The following is a 19,949-nucleotide window of genomic DNA, read 5'->3' on the forward strand; positions in this document are numbered from 1 at the left end:
TGGCTCAATATTCAAAAGATTCTAAAGCATCTATAAAATCTCCCTCTCATTCCATCCCCTACTATTCAGGTGCCCTCTCCTCCAGTGGTCACCAGCGTTATCAGTGTCTTTCTTTGGGGGCATTTCATACATACATAAATGTGTAGATATTTCCCCCTCCTTTTATATACAAAATAGCAGACTATTCCTTACTTTTTTTTTTAAGTTTTTATTTATTTATCTGCCAGAAAGAGCACAAGCAGTGGGGGAGCAGCAGGCAGTGGGAGAAGGCAGCTTCCCACTGAGCAGGGAGCCAGATTCGGGACTCAGTCCCAGCACTTTGGGATCATGACCTGAGCTGAAGGCAGGTGTTTAACCAACTGAGCCACCCAGACATCCCTCCTCACTTTTATACCTTTAATCTTTCTTACCAAATATTCCTTGGAAGTGAATTTCTCTCCCTCTTTATAGCTGCCAGATGTTCCATTGTGCAGACGAGTGATTTATTCAGTTTCCCGCTTATGAGTAGTTAGGGTTCCAGTCTTTTCGCTATAATAAACAATGCTGCAATAAATAACTACAGATCTCACACGTGAGCAGGTTTACCTGGATAAATTATAATTAGAATGCTGGTCAAAGAGCATATGTATAGTTTTTTAGGGAATGTACTTTTGTATATTTTTTTTAAAGTGTTTATTGATGTTTAAAAAACAAACTTCTGGGGCGCCTGGGTGGCTCAGTTGGTTGGGCGACTGCCTTCAGCTCAGATCATGATCTTGGAGTCCTGGGATCAAGTCCTGCATCAGGCTCTCTGCTCAGCAGGGAGTCTGCTTCTCCCACTGACCTTTCTCCTCTCATGCTCTCTCTCTCTCTCGCTCACTCACACACACAAATCAATAAAATCTTTAAAAAAAAAAAACTTCTTTGTTTTCATGCTATTATATAAAGAGCCTTCAACATTATAACATTTATGTTTGGAAATAGGTAACTGGGGGCAAGGGGAGTCTGTTGTTTTTCAATACATAGCTCACAAAGTAAAGCATGAACCCTGAGCCTTAAAGCCGCTGAGTGATGTTAAATGAGGAGCCCAGGTCCTTTCAGCCTTTAATCCCAAGAGGGGCGTTGATTGAGAAGCACTGTACTGAGTATCTCTAATGCATAGATGTGGGTTTATTTTTGCTGCCTCTGTTAGTTAGCATTTTATTGAACAGAGAAAGATATTGTCAAGAAAAAGAATAAAATCAGGTTACTAGACCTGTCTTCCAACTTTTGGAAGTCTCCTCTCCCGTATTAAGTATTTATTTAACAACCACCTGTTAGGTACAATGCATGTTCCAGGATACAGTGAAGAACATGAAGTAGCAAAAGAGATGTCTCCTACAGTCAGAGATTTGTCTCATAATATTAGTAACACATCATCCAGATAAAGCTCTCTAGCTCAGTGCCTTTGGTGTTTTTTTTGTTTGTTTGTTTTTTACAGTGAGAAGAAGTAAGTAATATTGTCACAGGACTTGAGATTGAAAACAAGTTCATTCAGGGGTTTAACAAGTGTGCCCTCCTAGCTGCATATACAAGTTGTGCCACTTACTGGAAATCTGTCTTAATTTAGAATCTTCCAGCAGAAGATTCTTCCAGCCATATCCTCCTTCATTGCATCTTTGAAGTGTTAACACCTTTATTCTCGGGAAATATGCTGCTTTTTGTCCACTTAATTGCCAGCTGTGGTTTGGCAGTTCAGCTATCATTTTCAGGGCAGTATTTTTAAATATAGTTCAAATAGAAGTTAATTAAATATACAACTGTTGCTAGTGTCTTTTTTTTTTTTTTTTTTTTTTGCCTTAAACATGTAAGAGCAAATATCTTGAAATATTTGTGCATGATTTTTAACAATAGGGCAATAAAATGCCATTTGGTATTCTCGTAACAATATGTTAGTGATTATGTGTTTTCAAATTTTTCTGGAAGAACTAATAGCTTTCTGCTAGATAGCATACTATTTCATGGGCTTAAAATGTCATTTCGCAAATGAAAAAGTCCAGTTCCTTAGTTACTGTGGAAGCTTTTAAGCTGACCTGAGAATAATAATAAAGTAAGACAATTTTAATGTTAGACCACCACTCATGGAAAAGGGAAGCAATTAACTGGCGTAGTCAAGGCGTGAGGTTCCCCTGGAATAGTACTGAAGTGAGTCAGAGATGGACTGTACTAGAGATGGTACGGCAGTGGGCAGGGTTCAGAAGTTTCCTTTCCTACTTTGCTCTCTAGGCTTGGAGAGAGAGCCACATGGCTGTCCGTTACTTTCCTGATGCTGTCTCTCACTCTTGTGATTCTTAGGGATATCTGTGTTTGCCTTACATGGCATTGCAGCAGCATCATCTTCTCTCTGATGTCACCGTCCGTGGATTCGTTGCTGGGGCTACTAACATCCTTTTCCGCCAGCAGAAGCACCTCAGTGATGCCATTGTGGAGGTGGGCTTATGTATGAGTGTGTGTCCTTGACACTGCTGGTCCTTGTTCCTTGTTTTTTTTTTTTTTTCTTCACTGGAATTATGAGTATAGGAGTAACACTATGAGCATTATGAGCATAGGAGTAACACTAATAAAGGTAAAAATTCCTGTGCCAGGCATTCTGTGCACCTTAGGTATAGTAACTGATGTAATTCTAACAGTCTGTGAAATAGGCATTGTTGCTTTTCCTATCTTACACGTGTGGAAGCTAAGGAGCAGAGAGTTCAAACGGCTAGTAATTGGGTGAGCCAGGTTGCAAGCCAGACAGTGTGGTCCTACTAAGATCTCATAATTAAAATGTGTTTATTGTTTAAATACTTTTAGCCCCTTTAATATGTTCCTGATATTAGGAGGAAGGCGCTACAGATAAACATTTGACATCAACTGATAAAAATTTAGATTGTGTTTAGTTTTACAATAGACGTAATTAAAAAAAGGAAATTTTACCCATCCTAGGTTTTTATAGTTTCTAATCAAAAGTACCAAAACATGCTTTGTCAGAAAATGTTTCTAGTATCATAAATGAAAAATCTGGGATCCCAATTTTGAGGAATTAAAATAGGTCGATACCTTCCAAGGCATAGGATACAGATGGAGGGAACCACACAGTTGTCTCAACATTATTGGTTACGTTCTAGTTCTAAAGTTGTTTGGATATGTGAATATTACTTCAAAACTAACCTGTATGTTACATACTTCTCTTTGTATATCAAATATTACATAATAATCTTCCAAAGTATCTGTGTACTTAAGAATTTTTAGGAATTGCACTTATTAATTGTATTCATTTCTGGTTGTGTGACAAAGGTGATTTTTACTCTACATTACTGTTTTCCAAGATATTTACAATCAAAAAGAGTTACTTTTATAATTCAAAATAAAATATGCATATATTTTCTAAAAAGAAAATGAGGATTTCTTAAATAGAGAAAGAAAAAAACTTCAGTGTAAAAACCTGTTTCTTTCTTAGCCTCACTTTTTGAGAATGCTGTTATTCATATTTTTTATTTCCAGCTTCAACTTCCCAGTAGTTACTCTTTAAAGTATGGCATGGATGTCCACGTGAATGCCCAGACTCTGACTTGTACCTGGGTACCCTCTAGGTAGAAGAAGCTCTGATCCAGATCCATGATCCAGAACTCAGGAAGCTGCTTAACCCAACCACTGCAGACCTCAGGTTCGCAGATTACCTAGTGAGGCACGTGACAGAGAACCGGGATGATGTCTTCCTGGATGGCACAGGCTGGGAGGGAGGTGATGAGTGGATCCGAGCCCAGTTTGCAGTCTACATCCACGCACTCCTGGCTGCCACACTGCAGTTAGGTAAGGAGGACAGCTGCTTTTTTCTTTCGTAATCTTTATGAGGTTTTGAATTGCATAAGGAAAACAATTTCATTATAAAATTATCTGTTACTCCTTCACACAGAGATAACTGCTATTAGCATTTTGAGTACTTTATAACCTTCCAGACCTTTTTCTATGCATATGTGTTGGATTTTAGTTTTGTGGCATTTGTGGTGATCTTTTACAAAAATGGATCCCATTCCAAATATTTTTTTGAAACTTATGATTATGTTTCTGTTATAAAGAAAAACTATCAAGACCATAAAAGCAGGTCACTTTTACATGGCTGCTTAGTGTTCCCAAGGACCATGTGGAAAGAAGGATGTGTCAGTATCTGGGGGCTGTTTATAAACATTGCTTACATGTTTTGAGATATGTAAAGGGAGAAAAGAAATATGAAAGAAATCACTGGAAATCACATTCCGAGTGATTAAACCTTCAGATTTTCCATTCTGAGAAATCCTGTTTCTATTAAATAGTTAAAATAGAGCAGGTGAAGGTAGACCTACTCCTGTATTAAAACCATTTCATTTCCATAGGGAAAGAAATCTATACTAAAAAGAGAAAATGAAGCTCTACAGTGAGCTTTTTGCACATGGTTGCCTACCACCGTGGACATGTAGCAAATACTTAGTAGGTGGTTATTGTTGTTGTTGCTGTTAAATTGTTAAGCTTTTGGTTTTCCTTTTTTTTTAATTAACCACTATTTGGGGGAAGTTATTAAAAATGTGGTGAAATACGCATAACCTGAAATTTACCATTGTAGCCGTCTATAAGTATGTAATTCCACAGTAGCGGTGTGTTCACACTGTCCCATCAGTGCTGTGCCCTCCCAGGTTAGTTCTTCATGAAGTGTGTGTGGCATTTGAAATCAAGGCTTTGGGTGTGTGCTTCGTCTATAAAGGAAAGCCCTGGAGCAACTCCTTATTTGTTAATAGGATATTTTAAAATATCTGCCTCTTCTACAGATGTAACAGCTGAGACACCAAGATTAAATGCTCTAGTTCAGAATCATTCAGTAATCTAAGAAGGAAACCCCAGTCTCCACCAGTCATGTTAGCTTCATGAGTAATTTACTTTTTAAACATAATTGCCTAGGTAGCTATAAATGCTGAGTTAATAACAGTAACTAGGTTTTTTTGTTTTTTGGTTTTTTTTTTTTTTTTTGCATATGTGCAGGGACCTGTTTTGTTTTGAGCACTTTATTTCTACTAACTCATTTCATCTTCAACAACAATTCTGGAGGTAGAGAGGTAGAGACCATGTCCTCTTCATTTTACAGGCGAGGCATTGAGGCATTGGTAAGGTTAAGTAGTTTACTCATCCCTCTGGTGGAGGCTGAGCTGTGAATCAAACTCATATAATCTGGCTCAGGCCCATGGTGCTGTTCCTAAAGGAGATTCAGCCCAGGGAGCTCTTTGAGGAATATGTTCTTAAAAGTAGTTCCTTAATGTTGCATTTGGAATCCTGTGTATCCTCTTCCTTTCCCAGCAACAAAAGTCCTGTTTCACCTTCAAAGCAAGCAACTTACAATAATATATGAAGCAAAAGCCATTTGAATCTGTTCTCCAAACCTTTTCTACTCTTCCAAGCAGAAGAAGTGCTCTGCATTAAAACTTCCCCATGATAATGAAAAAGCCGAAAAGTTTTCAGCATTAAATATGAAAATTCCTTTGTTACTTAAGTATTTTGACAGTGAAATGCATGGAGATTAAAGAGTGAGTTTCACCAAATAATAAGAAAAAATTCAAGGAAGAAAAAACAGTGACTGAAAGAACCGATTAATGTATGCATTCTGATTTTTTTTTTTCAAAGAAATACAACATTTGTGGCAAGATAGAAAGGTGCTCTTATTGCCTACTCCATATGTATATGCATCAATACATTTACTCACTGCACAGTCTGCAGTATTCATTTAATAAATAATACTATGCCTCCTAACCTTGGTAAGGAGAACATGGAAATATTTTGGAATTTTAAGGAACCTTAGAATATATCTGGCTCAACCCTCTTATTTTCTGGTTAGGAAAATGAAGTTCTGAGTGATTAAGTGACTTGCCAAAGGCCACATAGCTTCTTAACAGGATTTCTGGAACTAAACCCAAGTTTCCTGATAATCTGGTAGGCTATCTCCCCCAAAAGCATGGGGGTGGGGGGTATAAAGCCATTCCTTTACCCGTTTTGGTTATGAGTCTTCATATCCCTGACTGGCTACAGACCAGCTCAACTTTCAAATATTTGCTTGACAGATAATGAAAAGATATTATCGGACTATGGGACAACCTTTGTTACAGCATGGAAGAATACTCACAACTACAGGGTGTGGAACAGCAACAAGCATCCGGCACTTGCAGAAATAAATCCGAAGTAAGCACATCCTCTGAGGATTGATAGTACATGACATGGTTGATTTATGAAGTATGCCCCAGTATAAAGAAGATTGTATCTTAACTTAGATGACAACGTGAATATCTCCAAAAATCTCCTTAAGTAGTTTATAAAATCCCAAATACAGAGAAGCAGCTGAAAAACTGCTTCCCTATTCTTACTTTTTACACAAAAAGCTCAAGACATTTTTGGAAGGATTAACATTTCTCCCAGCTCTTGGCATAATTCAGAAGAGGAAGTCTGGCACATGGTGATGCCCAGTATGTGATAGTTCTCTCCCTTTCCCTGGATCTGTGCTTTAGCAGAATGGTCAAACAAGATAGAACCCTTGAAGGAAATACCACTGGTTGAGACTGAGAGGTTATTTTAAAACATGAAGTGTGAAAAGACTAAAGTTGGTACTTGAATTCCTAGATGCGTGGTCAAACTTAGTTTTCAACTCAGATTCTAAAATCCAGCAAAATTTAATACCTGTCAGAATACTGAATGTTGACAGACTTTATCCATATAGGCATAAAAGACATTTAAACATGCTGTGAAGTGGGGCCATTATGAAGCAATGTTGCCTTGGTTGAATGGAACAGAGTAGAGTCTAAGGAGATCTCTCCATTGATAGAATGTGTACGTAGTATCCCTCCCCTTCTTCGCGGTTTCAGTTGCTTGGGGTCAACCGCAATCCTGAAGCAAATGATCCTTTTCGTGACTCATCATCAGAAGGTCGGTAGTAACCTAACACTACATCACAGTAAATGCCCTTCACCTCCCTTCATCTCATCACTAGGCATTTTACCATTCCACATCATCACAAGAAGAGGAAGGGTGAGTACAGTGCAGTAAGAACTATTTCCCGAGAGCGAGAAAGACTACATTCACATAACTTACTATAGAGTATTGCTGTTATTGTTGTATGTTATCATTCGTTACTGTTGTTAATCTCTTGCTTTGCCTAATTCATAAATTAAACTTTACTGTAGGTATGTATATATAGGAAAAAACATATAGGATTCAGTACTGTCTGTGGCTTCAGACATTCATTGGGGTCTCAGAATGTGTCCTCCGCAGTTAAGGGGGAACTACTATACATCCTAGGGACTTATTTTCTAAATTATATGATTAAAATGATTTTTTTTAGTGATACAAGTATACACTGAATGTTTTCATTTGTATTTTAAACTTATACCTCTTGGTGAGAGTTGGACAAAAATCAGCTTTGTGATTTAGGAGCTAGGGTTAACTTAGCTAGACTGCGGATATGATTTAAGCGGTTCTATAAAGACTATTCCCTCTCCCCACACAGAATCCAGATATTTATGTCATAAGTAACTTAGGGAAGCATCTGCAAGGATGAAAAATAGCCGGGTTTTAAAGAACATGTATGTTAAACTTTATATCATCTATCAAGAAAAATGACTGGGTTCAGCAACGATTTTGGTGAATTTGTCACACTGGGCTATAGCAGAAATCTCTATAGGCATTTGAATGTGGTAAAAACAGAGAATTAAAAGGCAAAAAAAATCTTAATAGTATTAAATGAAAGAGCTTAGAGTTCAAAGTATTCTCCCTCACTAACCACAAGGTCTGTGTTTTAAAGAATGATGAAGAAAAACAGATGTGAGTTTGTTTGCCTGGTGGCCCTCACTGTCACGGGGCAGGAGGGGGAGGCGGGGTGGGGAGTAGTGACTGACGGTCCACCTCTACCATTCACAGTGCAGCCTGGAAGGTCTCTTCCCCCAATGCTCTGTACTGATAACCTGGTAGATTTTAATGCCGATCTGTAAGAGGCTTAGCTGGAATGGGTTTTAAAGGACATAAAACTGCACTTTTAAACATGTGTAAATAAATTGGGGTTATTTAGATTGAAGAAAAAGCTGAAGAAAGACCTGATATATATAGGTAAGGAAATTACACAGATATAGTAGCAGTTTTTCATTATTTTCACCAAATTAAAAACAAGAAATGATAGTCTTCACTTGTTGTCAGGGGATATAACTTGGACATATTCCAAACTAATTGTAAGATTTGAGATCTATGAAACCCTTTGTCCAGCTTCAGAAGAGGAGAGGAGGCAGTCCTCTAACTTAGTGAACAGCCCCTATGCTTCATCCTTGAGGCAGGGCTTCCTGGGAATATGAAGAAATACTGATTAAGTCCTCTCAGTTCTGTCAGCCTGTGAGTCAGGAATCCAGAAAACGTAAATGCATCCCATGTGCTTAATATGGCCAATAAGGAAACTTATTGTCTTTTAAAAAGCCATGAATAGCATTTTGGTGTTTTTATAAGTGTAGCTATAGATTTCATTAGGGTCACTGACTTTGTTAGACATTGAGAGAGACCTCTCAGGGTGAAATAAGAATGTGGATATTTATTGACTCCTTTTACAGTACAACTTTCGTCTAGTTGCCTGATTTTATATATGCACACATACACTTCTTCCCTTTTGTACTTCTTTTTTTTTTTTTTTTTTTAAGATTTATTTGACAGAGCAGAGAGCACAAGCACGGGGAACAGTAAAGGGTGAGGGAGAAGGGGGCTCCCTGCATGGCAGGGAGCAGGGCTTGATCCCAGGACACTGGGATCATGATCTGAGCCAAAGGCAGATGCTGAAATATCTGAGCTACCTAGGCACCCCCCATTTTGTACATTTTTAAGACCTAAATTTTTAGTTGCTTTCTAGATAGGAAGTACAGATTTTTTTTTTTTTTTAAGATTTTATTTATTTATTTGACAGATCACAAGCAGGCAGAGAGGCAGGCAGGGGGTGGTGGGGGGAAGCAGGCTCCCTACTGAGCAGAGAGCCTGATGCGGGGCTCGATCCCAGAACCCTGAGATAATGACCTGAGCCGAAGGCAGAGGCTTAACCCACTGAGCCACCCAGGTGCCCCTGAAAGTACAGATTTTACTGATGTACACAAATCTCCAGATGACCAATAGCATGCATTCATAAGACAGCCAGAATCAAGGTACAGTCCATGGTCGTGGCCTAAGGTAGTGACTAACCCTGACTATCCTGGGGAGCTTTTTAAAAACACTGATGCTTAAACCCCAGCCCCAGACCAAATAAATCGGAACATTAGTGTAGCATTAACACAAACCTCTTTCTCACCCCCCGCTCCAAGAAAAGAAACACCTATTTTACAAGGGAGGAAATAAGCTCAAAGAGGCTCCCAAGACTGTAATGATCTGTGCTGAAAGCCCCATTTCCTGCTGTCATGTGCAGAACACCCCCATCCAGCTGAGTCACCCCTGCAAGGTTTACTGATGCTTCCTTGTGACAGCATTGTTGTGCAGCTTTATTGGTAAAATTCATAGGCTAATAGTCTCAAACTTTGTTTTACAGCCATCCTTTTCAAGGCCAGTACTCCGTGTCAGACATGAAGTTAAGATTCTCACAGTGAGTATTTAGAAAAAAAAAACTAGGAAAATTTTTATGACTGAGTTTATGCCATGTGTTTCATTGCTAATTAGGAATTGTTTTTCTCCACTTGATAGACTTGTGCTTCAAATAGTAACCAAATATGTGCATAACATTCTCTAGCTCAGCAGTGTGTATGTTTCAGAGTGAAAACACTGCTGTTTCATAGAGAATGGTGTGAACTAATAACAGAATTTGCCATTTTTATTCTGGTGGAGTAACTTTAGCAAGTCATAGCTGTGGGAAGAATTAACCATGCATCCTTATGGCCTTTTTTGGTTCGTCTGCACGTTATTTTAGTATTTTCTGAAAGTTTACGTCCCTAAGGTTACTAAATTAATTGATGCATGATAAGTAATTTAGCTTCTTTTCTCAATAATCCAATTTTGGGGGTGGTTATAGGGTGTGGTATATGTGAATTTTTGTAATATACCTAAAACTTCTTTGCTTTACTTAGTTCTGTTCAAAACAGTGAACGTGGCAAAAAAATTGGAAACGTCATGGTCACAACCAGCCGAAATGTTGTACAAACAGGAAAAGCTGTTGGTAAGACATGCCTTTAGACAGAAACAGATTAGAATCGTAACACATCTCTTCTCTGTACTCAGCGTGTCATTGATAAAATCATAAAGTTGTAGAGATCTTTGTATCATATAATAATACAAGATGGTTGAATACAAAGGTTTCGTTTTCACCTTATTCCTGAAAATTCTTATGACATCAGATAATATCTGAGTTCAAATTTTGCCACACCTGATGGAGATACCAATTTTCTGATGTGTTCCCTGTTCTGCTTACAAGGATTCAACATTTCCTGCAATTTTTTATAAGTAGTAGAACACCGTAATAAAATAGGCATTAGGAATGCTGTCTTCTAAGGTATTAGCATAAAATAAAGGAAATCAGTGAAACTAACAGGTCATTTTTTAAAAGATTAACAGTATTAATAAAACCTTAATAGACTAATAAGAAAAGATACAAATTACCAGTGTTGGGAGTGGAAAAGATGACATCACTATACATCTTACAGAAATTAAAAGGATTATAGGGAATACTGTGAATAATTTTTTATGCCAGTTTTTTGACAGTTTAGATGAAATACGCAAGTTCTTTGGAAGACTCAAATTGCCAAAACTGATTCAATAAGTAATCAAAAATTTAAATAGCCCTAGATCTCTTAAATAAATCGAATTAAAAATCATGCCACAGGTTTTTTAATTTAATCCAGGCCAAGATGCTATCAATTATGAATTTTATCAAATATTAAAGGAATAATGCCAATTTTATACAAACTCTTTCAGAAAGTAGTGGATGAGGAGTAGCCCTCCCCAGTTCATTTATTTATTCATTTATTTATTTTAGTCAGAGAGAGTGTGCGTGCATACAAGTAGGGGGAGTGGCAGGCAGATGGAGAAGCAGGCTCCCCAGTGAGCAAGGAGTCAGTGTAGGACTCGATCCCAGGACCTTAGGATCATGACCTGAGCCAAAGGCAGCCACTTAAACTGGCTGAGCCACCCAGGCATCCCTCCCAGTTCTTCTGATGTGGCCAGTATTACCCTGAGAACCGAAGCCAGACAAATGGTATCGTGCTATTGTATGCATTCTTCTGCATCTAGCTTTCTTCAGTTAAAATACTTTGAAGTTTGTTCCATATCCATTCTAAAAAAAAGTCTTAATTCCTTTTCTACATTTTTAACTTTTTTTTTTTTACATAATTTCAATCTTAAATGGTGCAACAGTGTACAAGGAGCTCCCAATTATCTCAGATTCGCCAGTTATTTACATTTTGCCACATTTGCTTTGTCCTATCAATATGTAAAAATAGGACCCATCTCCTTCCTTAGCTTCTGGGAGAGGTCGACTAACCCTTACTGATCACAGTTCAAAAGCCCTGGACCTCGGGGATCTCTGCAGGCCTCTTAGCTCCAACATTCTGTGTACCTAGAGATAGACAGGGTGGGTGAATCACATATGTACTCTACAATACATATGTGATACAGACCCATCCCTTTAAATGACATACTGCACATAGCTCCATCAGTGGGTTCGTTTCATTAAAGGGAATGGAATCTAATATGTAAGCATTTATTTCCATACAATATTATGCATTTAATTTCTTTTGATTTCTTATTTTTTTTAAAAGAAAAATTCTCCTTCGTTATAAGTGTATGATGTCAATCGTTACTTCATTTTTAGTGATGCTCCTGCTGTTTATGTTCTAAGGCCAGTTCTCTTCCACACTCCCTCTCTCTAAGAATAGTGGGAATATGTGATTCAACTTAAATAATTAAAGCATCAGTTTTGGAGATAAGGTGGTTTTTTTTTTAATATTTTATTTATTTGACAGAGAGATAACATAAGTAGGCAGAGCAGCAGTCAGAGGGAGAAGGAGAAGCAGGCTTCCCACTGAGCAGGGAGCCCGATGTGGGGCTCCATCCCAGGACCCTGGGATCATGACCTGAGCCGAAGGCAGAGGCTTAACCCACTGAGCCACCCAGGCGCCCTTGGAGATAAGGTTTTTTAAAAACAAAACCTACCTGAGGCAGCTAGAGCAGTTGACATCTTCATTTATTGCAGTATCATTTCAGATGACAAAAGCACAGTTCCTGAAAGTAGCCTAACCACTGTTCCCTGTGTAGGTGGTTATCAGTTATCAACTCGGATTTAAGCTACAGAGAGCGCATAGTTCTTTCTCGGCTCTCCCAAGTGGTTCTGATGCACAGCCAGGGCTGAGAACCACTGGCCTAGCCTGGTGGGTATTAAGGGAAGAGTCGGTTGACCACCTTCAGAATGGTTAGGAGAGGAGGCTCTTTTCCCGAAGTTACCCAGTTTCCTTCTAGACCATCATAGACAGGGATTGTTTTGAAACTAGTAATGTAAATGGTATTTTAGTAACTATTAACATATTGATGTTACAGTAAATTAACATTCATTGATTAGCATTGGTCTTTCACTGTCTATTAACAAAAGTGAAGACTTTTTTCCTTTTGTTTTTTCCCTCTTCTCCATCCAGGCCAGTCAGTTGGAGGAGCTTTTTCCAGTGCGAAGACAGCTATGTCTTCGTGGCTTTCTACTTTCACCAGTCCTGCCCCCCAGAGTCTCACTGAGCCCCCTGACGGGAAGCCCTGAGCAAGGCGTCCAGAGACTGCTGTCGCTTCCTTAGGTTTAAATGTCTCCTGTCTGTCTGCTGCTCCCAGACTGTTCTCTTCATCGGCCACAGGTCCACAGCAGGGGACCAGGACGTCGAACTGTTTACAGGGACGGTTGTCCTCTGTCTAATTGAATGTCGCAGGATGCTGGAAAGATGAAATCGCAGCCATAGCAGGGATGGCTTTCCAGGTTGGGGTTTAAATTGACTACTTTTATTTCAGTCTGAGCCTGATTAAAACACAGTGAAACTTCTAATGAATTTTCAGTTCTGATAGTGTACATTTGTTTACTTTAGACAAGTTTTTACTTATGTAAATTTTGTTCTCTTTTCCTGTTTGAATATCCAGATGGCCACTGTCATTTATATGTGCTAAAATTAAGTTATATTACTATTCTAATTTCTCTCAAGATGGCCCTAAAATGTGCTTATAAAGTTAAGGGGCCATACAATCCAGCCCTTTGTTATTACTTTGCTGAGTTATATGATGATTTTTTTTGTCGGTTTTCTGTCCACAAAATATATTTATCAGTTCACTTCCTCCCAGAAATATGAAAACCAGAGGTGGTAGTTCTGAGGATGGAGTGTTTTGTTTCATGTTTTTAATTTATTCTTTCCCAGTCCTAAACACTTGCTCTGAGGTGTCAAGGAGTGTCACTGCGCTTTCTTCCTCTTCCCAACTGTGCAGGTGGGTGTGCAGAGAAATAGCATGGTGCCGGTTGCAGTGGCGTTCAAGCAGGTTCACATGAGTGTATTTACAGTGGAGACTCTGGAAGACTTCGGTGTTAGTTCTGTCAACCCTAATTATGTTGCAGTCTTCTACAAGCATTTTTTAACCCACAGTTTGTGCCTTCTGTTTCTTCTTTTGAACCGTTTTCCATGGGTGTTTACAGATGTACAGGTTTTTTTCTTAGTCTTCATACAGCTTTTCAAGGCGTTTGGCCTTCCCACTCCCTGATGAAAAATCCTCCTGTAATCAGTCCCTACCCCCTTATGAAAGTATTTATAAAAGAAAAACAAGATGATCGATAAATATTAAGTAGAAATCTCATCTTTGCTCACATTTAGAAAACCAAGAGGCAAGAGAAGAAAAACACAGCCACAGTTTTCACAAAGGACCTCTGGTTTCACTTTAGATACATGCGTGTGTGTGCTATCTACTGAAGATTTTTACACAACTGGACCTCCTGTATCTGCTGTGCTCAGCTCTCATTTGCTTTTCAAGGGGACTTTGGATGGGTGTTCTCAGGGAGTACTTAACAGGGGACAAACTGCTTGTTCAGTAACAAAGGACACTTGGAAAATACATTGTGAGTATGATCTACATATGATAGAGTATTGGGAAAACATTTAATTAAGGAGAACACTTGATTATATTTGATTTATCCCTTAAGAACGGGGCGCCTGGCTGGCTCAGTTGGTAGATCATGTGACTCTTGATCTCAGGGTCATGAGTTCAAGCCCACATTGGATGTGTAGCCTACTTAAAAGAATAAAATATTTTTAAAAAATTAAGTGTTTACTTAAGAAGTAAATTTTTCTAGAGCATGTGGAATGGACATAGGGACGTAATTCTAAATATCTCTAAATTTTCCAATTTGTGTTTTAATACAAGTCCAGCAAATCTGAAAGTGTATTTCCATTTGAGACAATAACTCAGAAATTCAGTGATCATCAGTGAAAGGGCTTATGGTGAGAACTCTTCTTAATTCCACTTCTGCTGGGAAACAGCCTTCTCAGGAAATATTATTTGAAGAGAAGAAAATAATACCAAACAAAACCTTAAAAGGTACTTTAATCAGTGTTGCACTTAAAGAATTCATTCTAACATTTTGTTTCATGAGGCCACATCATTAGTTGGAGTGTCATAGTGTGGTTGTGCCTTTGGTGTGCAGTTGTTACCTCTCACCTGCCCAAAGTTTACAGAGCTGAGAGCACCGTGACAGGTGAGCCAGCACACTGCTTGTCCATCCTCCAGTTTGGATGGTGTGAGGGCTTAGGGTAAACTCCCATCTCTCACTCTTCAGAAGCAGGCCAATCCACATTTTGATACCCCACTGAAATAAAAGTAGTTTACTTTAGGATCACTTGTTCCCCATTTTTATATATACTTTTAATGAACTTTCTGTTAATGTTTCTGGTTAAGAGTTCAACTCTTAAGGTGGTTATTTAACTGGCTTTCAACATAAATTGAGTATCTCAAAAGATAGAACTTTTGTTGGAGAAGTAGTCAAAACACCGAACCATATTTCCTTCAGGTTCTGGGAGGCATTGGAGTTTTCAGGGAGCATAAGCTAATATGTTGTTGGCAGGGGCCTGGGGGCAGCCAGCACACTTGATGTCAGGAAGCCTGGCCCTTGTCGCATGAGCCTGCATGCTTGTCCCTTGGATTCCAGGTGTCAGCTAAGTGGCCAGCCCCAGAGGCTGTAGCCTCCTTGGCTCTTTGAGCGATGGAAGCCAACCTTAGGCCATCTTTGGACATCTCAGTAGTAAAGGTGGATGTTTCGTTGGGCCATACTTGCTCCAGTGCTTTTCTGTCTAAGAATTGAGTATTTGTAAGTAGGCCTGAGGGAGTTAGGGTCAGCCAGGCTTTTCCAGGGTGTGCCAGGCACATGGACTGCATCTGTAGCTTGCTGCTGCCCTCACTGCCATCTAGGTAAGTCAAAGGAGTGCTGGCAGTAAGTCCCTGGCATTATTTAGTTCCTACTAAGGCATTGTAATGACAGTTTACATAGGGAAGGAAAAGAGTTAAGGCTACCAACTGCCTGTCGTGGGCTAAGTGAATAGAAAAAGTTGCATGTCAGAGTGAGGTGTAGTTATCTTGAGTATGCATTTGACTCTTGTAACTAGGGTGAATAGCCTGTCCCCAGATCCACTAGTGATGTGCTAGCGCCCAGGCTCTAAAACAATCCTCATCTACTTTTTGCTCTAAGAAACAGCAGAAATATACATGGGCAGCGAACCAGAGCAAATGACGTGATTTCCTCAACCTTATCTTGCTTTCTGAGTTCTATATTAAGCATTGCTTTTTTTTTTTTTTTTTTAAGAGTAGTTTACTTTAGAAAGGCAAGGAGAAAGCGTATTAGAAGGGAGACAAGTAGACAAGTTAGAAGTCGCAAGGCTAAGAAACAAGTTACTTAAAACCTGAATGAAGGCATTTTGAGAGCAGTATTTAATGTGCTAAAGGTTATAAGAATTCTTCTACAAAGAAGTTAGAATTTTAATCTACTAACTGCAGGTTTTAAAATGAAGCTATAACATTATCTCCCTGACAGGCAGGTTTTGTTTTTACTTTGTTTTGTGGAAGTTATAGCCAGCCAGTGTTTTTTTTCCCTCTGGGCCTCATGATGAGTTGGGGAGCAGTCAGCTCTGTGAGGGGCAGTGAGCTGATCTTGAACCGCATGAACTTTTATCTGGGTCAGCAGTTTCTGGAGGTAGCCTTTTAGAATGGTAGCTGCTAAATATCACCCACGTTTCATTGGGCAGTTGGTTGGGACTGTTGAAATGACATCACGATTTGCATGCTCTGATTCTTTGACCAGAGGTGGCACAGCATTTGCGGCCTTTCCACCCAAATCAGTGGTAGCCCCTGAGGCTGACAGGGAGTGCAGTCCCAGCTTCTAGAAGATGATTGTCCTTCCACGCGACACAGCATGCCACTAGGAGTTTTTCATTCCAGGTCTTTGGACTTCATGACATTGGAATTGTTTTGTCATAATTTCTAACATTCCATAAATATTTGTCAAGGACAAAGAAAAGGAATGTGGACCTTTATTCTTTTCGTATAAATAACTTTGTACACATGACTTCCTCTTTCCTATGAAGGGGAAGAAATTAGCTCCTCCCTTGTGTGGTAACTCCAGAATTAAACGATTGTGCACGTAGAGGGGTTGAGTATATTTTGTAAAACTCTAATGATTTGTATTTCTGTGCTGTTCTGAAGTTTACCTTTTTACTTACATTAATTAAAGATATAGAAACTATATATTTAAATCATGTAAATGGGATACAATTTAGGGGGTTTTTTCCAGCCTTATTTTTCATCAGCTTCTCACATACACATAGTATGCTGCTCAAACTTTTTCATGTGCAATATAAACATTTGAACATTTCAGTCAGGTACTGAGCCAGAAAAGGTAATTGAAGTTTTTAAAGAAAGCTTCTGTGCTTAGAAAATATTTGTTTTCTTGAAATATTAATAATTTATAGCTGGAAAAAACGGGATCAAGACTTATGTGTTTCAGGCCACTTGGTCATTGTTTCCTAAGTTTAAGAAGCATTTGATTAACAAGTTGGTGAAGGCATTTAGTGGTCACAAAAACAGTTAAACATTTGAGATTAAAGGCTTCCCACAAACCCTCTCTAAGAAAGTTTAGCTAAGAAATCTTAGAAAGTTTTCTGAGGAGGTTTAGCTGTGGCACATGTTTTGATCGGAAAAATAGTTCCTCTTTGCTCCAGTAGTTTTATAATTTGTACTAGTTCTTTGTTTCTGTTGTCATTTGTTTAAAAAAAAATGTTAAAATTATAAATCACGTCTAATCATAGTGAATTGTAAAACTTCTACTGTATCTTTATTTTAAGGAAAAATAAGAATAAAATTATCCTGTTTGTCCTGCATACAGTCAGACTTGGCCTGTCTTTCTAGAAGTGCACTTCATGTTGTCAGTGTGGTCTCCGGCCTGCTTCTCGGTTGGACAGCAGTGCCAGCTTTATGTAAGAAACCAGCACACAGACTGAACCAGAGGACCCGTTGCTCATTTAATGGCTCATTTTAATACTGCTTATGGTGGTGCCTCTGTTTTTAAGGTGATGGCCCCTGTGGGAAGAACCCCTTAGTTTCTCTCGAATGCTAAGTGCACAAAGTACACTTTTTATTATCGCACGATTGGTGGTGTGATAATACCTCATCCCACGCTCACTGACAGAAACCCCCAGGGGAATAGAACATTGTCAAGAGCAGCCTGTTTTCCCACCTGGACTGGTAAGCTTCAAAATAGCCCTTGGCATTTCCACTGAGGGCTCCTGGCATATTTTCGTATCTATTTCCATGTACTGTGATTTTCTTACAGCTCTTCTACAAAAGAGGAGCTTTGTGACACGCTTCACAGAAGCAGACAAGTTTCTTTGCCCCCCAGGGGAAGTTCACTTCCTTGAGTGTGGGGTTAAGTTTAAGGTCCCAATATTCTCTGACATGGACCATTAGCACCCTGGAGATGATGAGGTATTTGGGGACAGTGGAGCTGGGCACTGCCGACATCTCCCCTTTTCCAAGGACCTCTGTCACCTGGCGTCAGGCTCTGCGGTGCTGAGGTGGACAGTTCCCCCTCACCTCCGAGGTCACAACTGCCTTTTCTTTACTCTGATAGGATGGGAGTGACAGTTATTTAATCTGGTAACATCTAGAACAACTATGGTCGTGGAGCCAGGTTTTTTTCCGAGGAACAACCCTTCACGGAGGTCTTCTCTGCCTGGGCTTCATCTCCACGAGGTTAGGGAACCGCACATAAACACACTTTGTGTGATTCTGGAGTCTGAAGCTAGGGAATAGCCTGGCGCCAGAGATCAGAATGGTCGTGCTCTTTGCTCTTCTGGTGAACACCTGCATTTGAACTGCTGACGTCTCAACACAACACAAGAACCAAGATTGAGATAATTTCAGTGTATGTGTTTTATCTTTCACTGGACCCGGCCACACTCCTGGAGCACACAGATGTAGACTGAAACTGTGGGAGAATGACGAAAGCCACATGATGAAATACTGATCATCGTTGAAGCCAGGTGATGATTACGTTGGGGTTCGTTAGACTGCTCGTTCTGGTTTGGGTTATGACCGCCATCCTGTCCTTTTCCTGCTGCTTCCTGTCCAGGCATTTCTCTTCAGTAGTTGTAGGGAATTTAAAGACTTAGGTCAGGCCCTAGCAGGATGTCTGCTAGTCCTCCTCTTACCTTCCATGATTCAGCATCTATCTTGAGTTCCTTAAGAACTATCTTGAGAATAGCAGAATCTATCTTGAGTTCCTCTTTGTACCCCTAGAGTTAGCTTAGAATAGAAAAGGACAGAAAAGCAGTTTTTGGAAAAGTCAGTTACTCTATCACTAAGTTCTCACTGTTCTTGCAGAGTCTTATGTCTCAGTCCCATCTCCTCCTACCTCTGCTTCCACATTCCCAGTGGGTTGTGTCTGACCTTAACTGGTTTCCCTGTTGCCAGTCCTCCCTCCACACCCAGAGACCTAAAACGTGATGGAATTTTTAATTATTCCATGGTAACCTTCAATGTCTACTTAACTGTCTACGGAATGAAGGCCAGATTCCTAAGTGAGGCACGCAGAGCCTAGAACACGGTAACCCGTGCCCTGTTAGCTTCTCCACTGCTCCCCTAGCCTCCGCAAGCCCCCTGGCCAACTGAAACCTTCACTGTGTATCACTTTCCCACCCCCTAATTGTCAGAGAAGCATTATTGAGAGAACCCACAGTTGAAGGCCCAGCTCCAGCCTCTCTCCCTTAAAGTCTCCCTGGGGCTACTCTGAGTCCTTTCTGAAACACTCGGGGTCAGCATTTATCGAGCACTACCTGAATAGGTGCTCCCAGGCTTGGAGATTTGCAATTGGTAAAACACTTTTTAAAACAAGAGAAAGGCAACTCAAGTGAAATACACATACAGAAAAGATTAAGGGACATACAGTAAAATAAAACTAAAGCGACCATTCATGTAACCACAACCCGCATAAGAAACCGAGTATTAGCACCTAAAAAAAAAACCCAGCCCATGTCTCTCCAGTAATAATTCTTCCTCCTCCAGAAGTATTTTGTACTCTCGAGATAATCATTTCTTTATAATTTTACCCCCTCCTTCCTATGTATGTATCCCAAACAGCATAGTTTATTTTTTGTTTATTTTTGAACTTACATAAATAGAATCAACCCCTTGTATTAGGTCTTCCTTTGTTAATTTTGTTTTGGGGGGGACTTTCCTCTTTCAGTGTTTTGTAATACCATGCCATTGTCCGGCTGTCCCACAGTTCATCCAGTCTGCCATAGGTGGACTTGTCTGTTTCCTGCTCAGGCCTGATGGAAACAGCGGGTGCTCCTCTGTTCTGGTTTGCATGTCCCAGAGCACTTGCACCTGTTTATCTAGGGTATAAATGTGAGAGAGAAACTGCTGGATATTTT

At 39.6% G+C, this 19,949-nt stretch overlaps 1 protein-coding gene across 5 annotated transcripts in view; it reads left to right on the forward strand.

The window, feature by feature from the left end:
- AVL9 (AVL9 cell migration associated) overlaps positions 1-17,396 on the forward strand; it is a 62,614-nt gene extending 45,218 nt beyond the window's left edge. Inside the window, exons 11-17 of one of the 5 annotated variants that reach the window (XR_007121387.1) lie at positions 2,314-2,448; positions 3,591-3,810; positions 6,081-6,198; positions 6,876-7,038; positions 9,557-9,610; positions 10,089-10,177; positions 12,645-12,782. Coding sequence is in view for 3 of the 5 variants with exons in the window: in XM_047694218.1 (XP_047550174.1) it covers positions 2,314-2,448; positions 3,591-3,810; positions 6,081-6,198; positions 6,876-7,038; positions 9,557-9,610; positions 12,645-12,794 (840 nt within the window). In the remaining 2 variants the exon portion in view is untranslated. Of the gene's footprint in view, positions 1-2,313; positions 2,449-3,590; positions 3,811-5,857; positions 5,953-6,080; positions 6,199-6,875; positions 7,039-9,556; positions 9,611-10,088; positions 10,178-12,644 lie in introns of those variants that run through there. The other 4 variants (XM_047694218.1, XM_047694219.1, XM_047694221.1 and 1 more) reach the window with 4 other exon arrangements.
- The last annotated feature ends 2,553 nt before the right edge of the window (positions 17,397-19,949 follow it).

Source organism: Lutra lutra, chromosome 11 (genome assembly GCF_902655055.1).
Source record: "Lutra lutra chromosome 11, mLutLut1.2, whole genome shotgun sequence".
Taxonomy (NCBI): domain Eukaryota; kingdom Metazoa; phylum Chordata; class Mammalia; order Carnivora; family Mustelidae; genus Lutra; species Lutra lutra.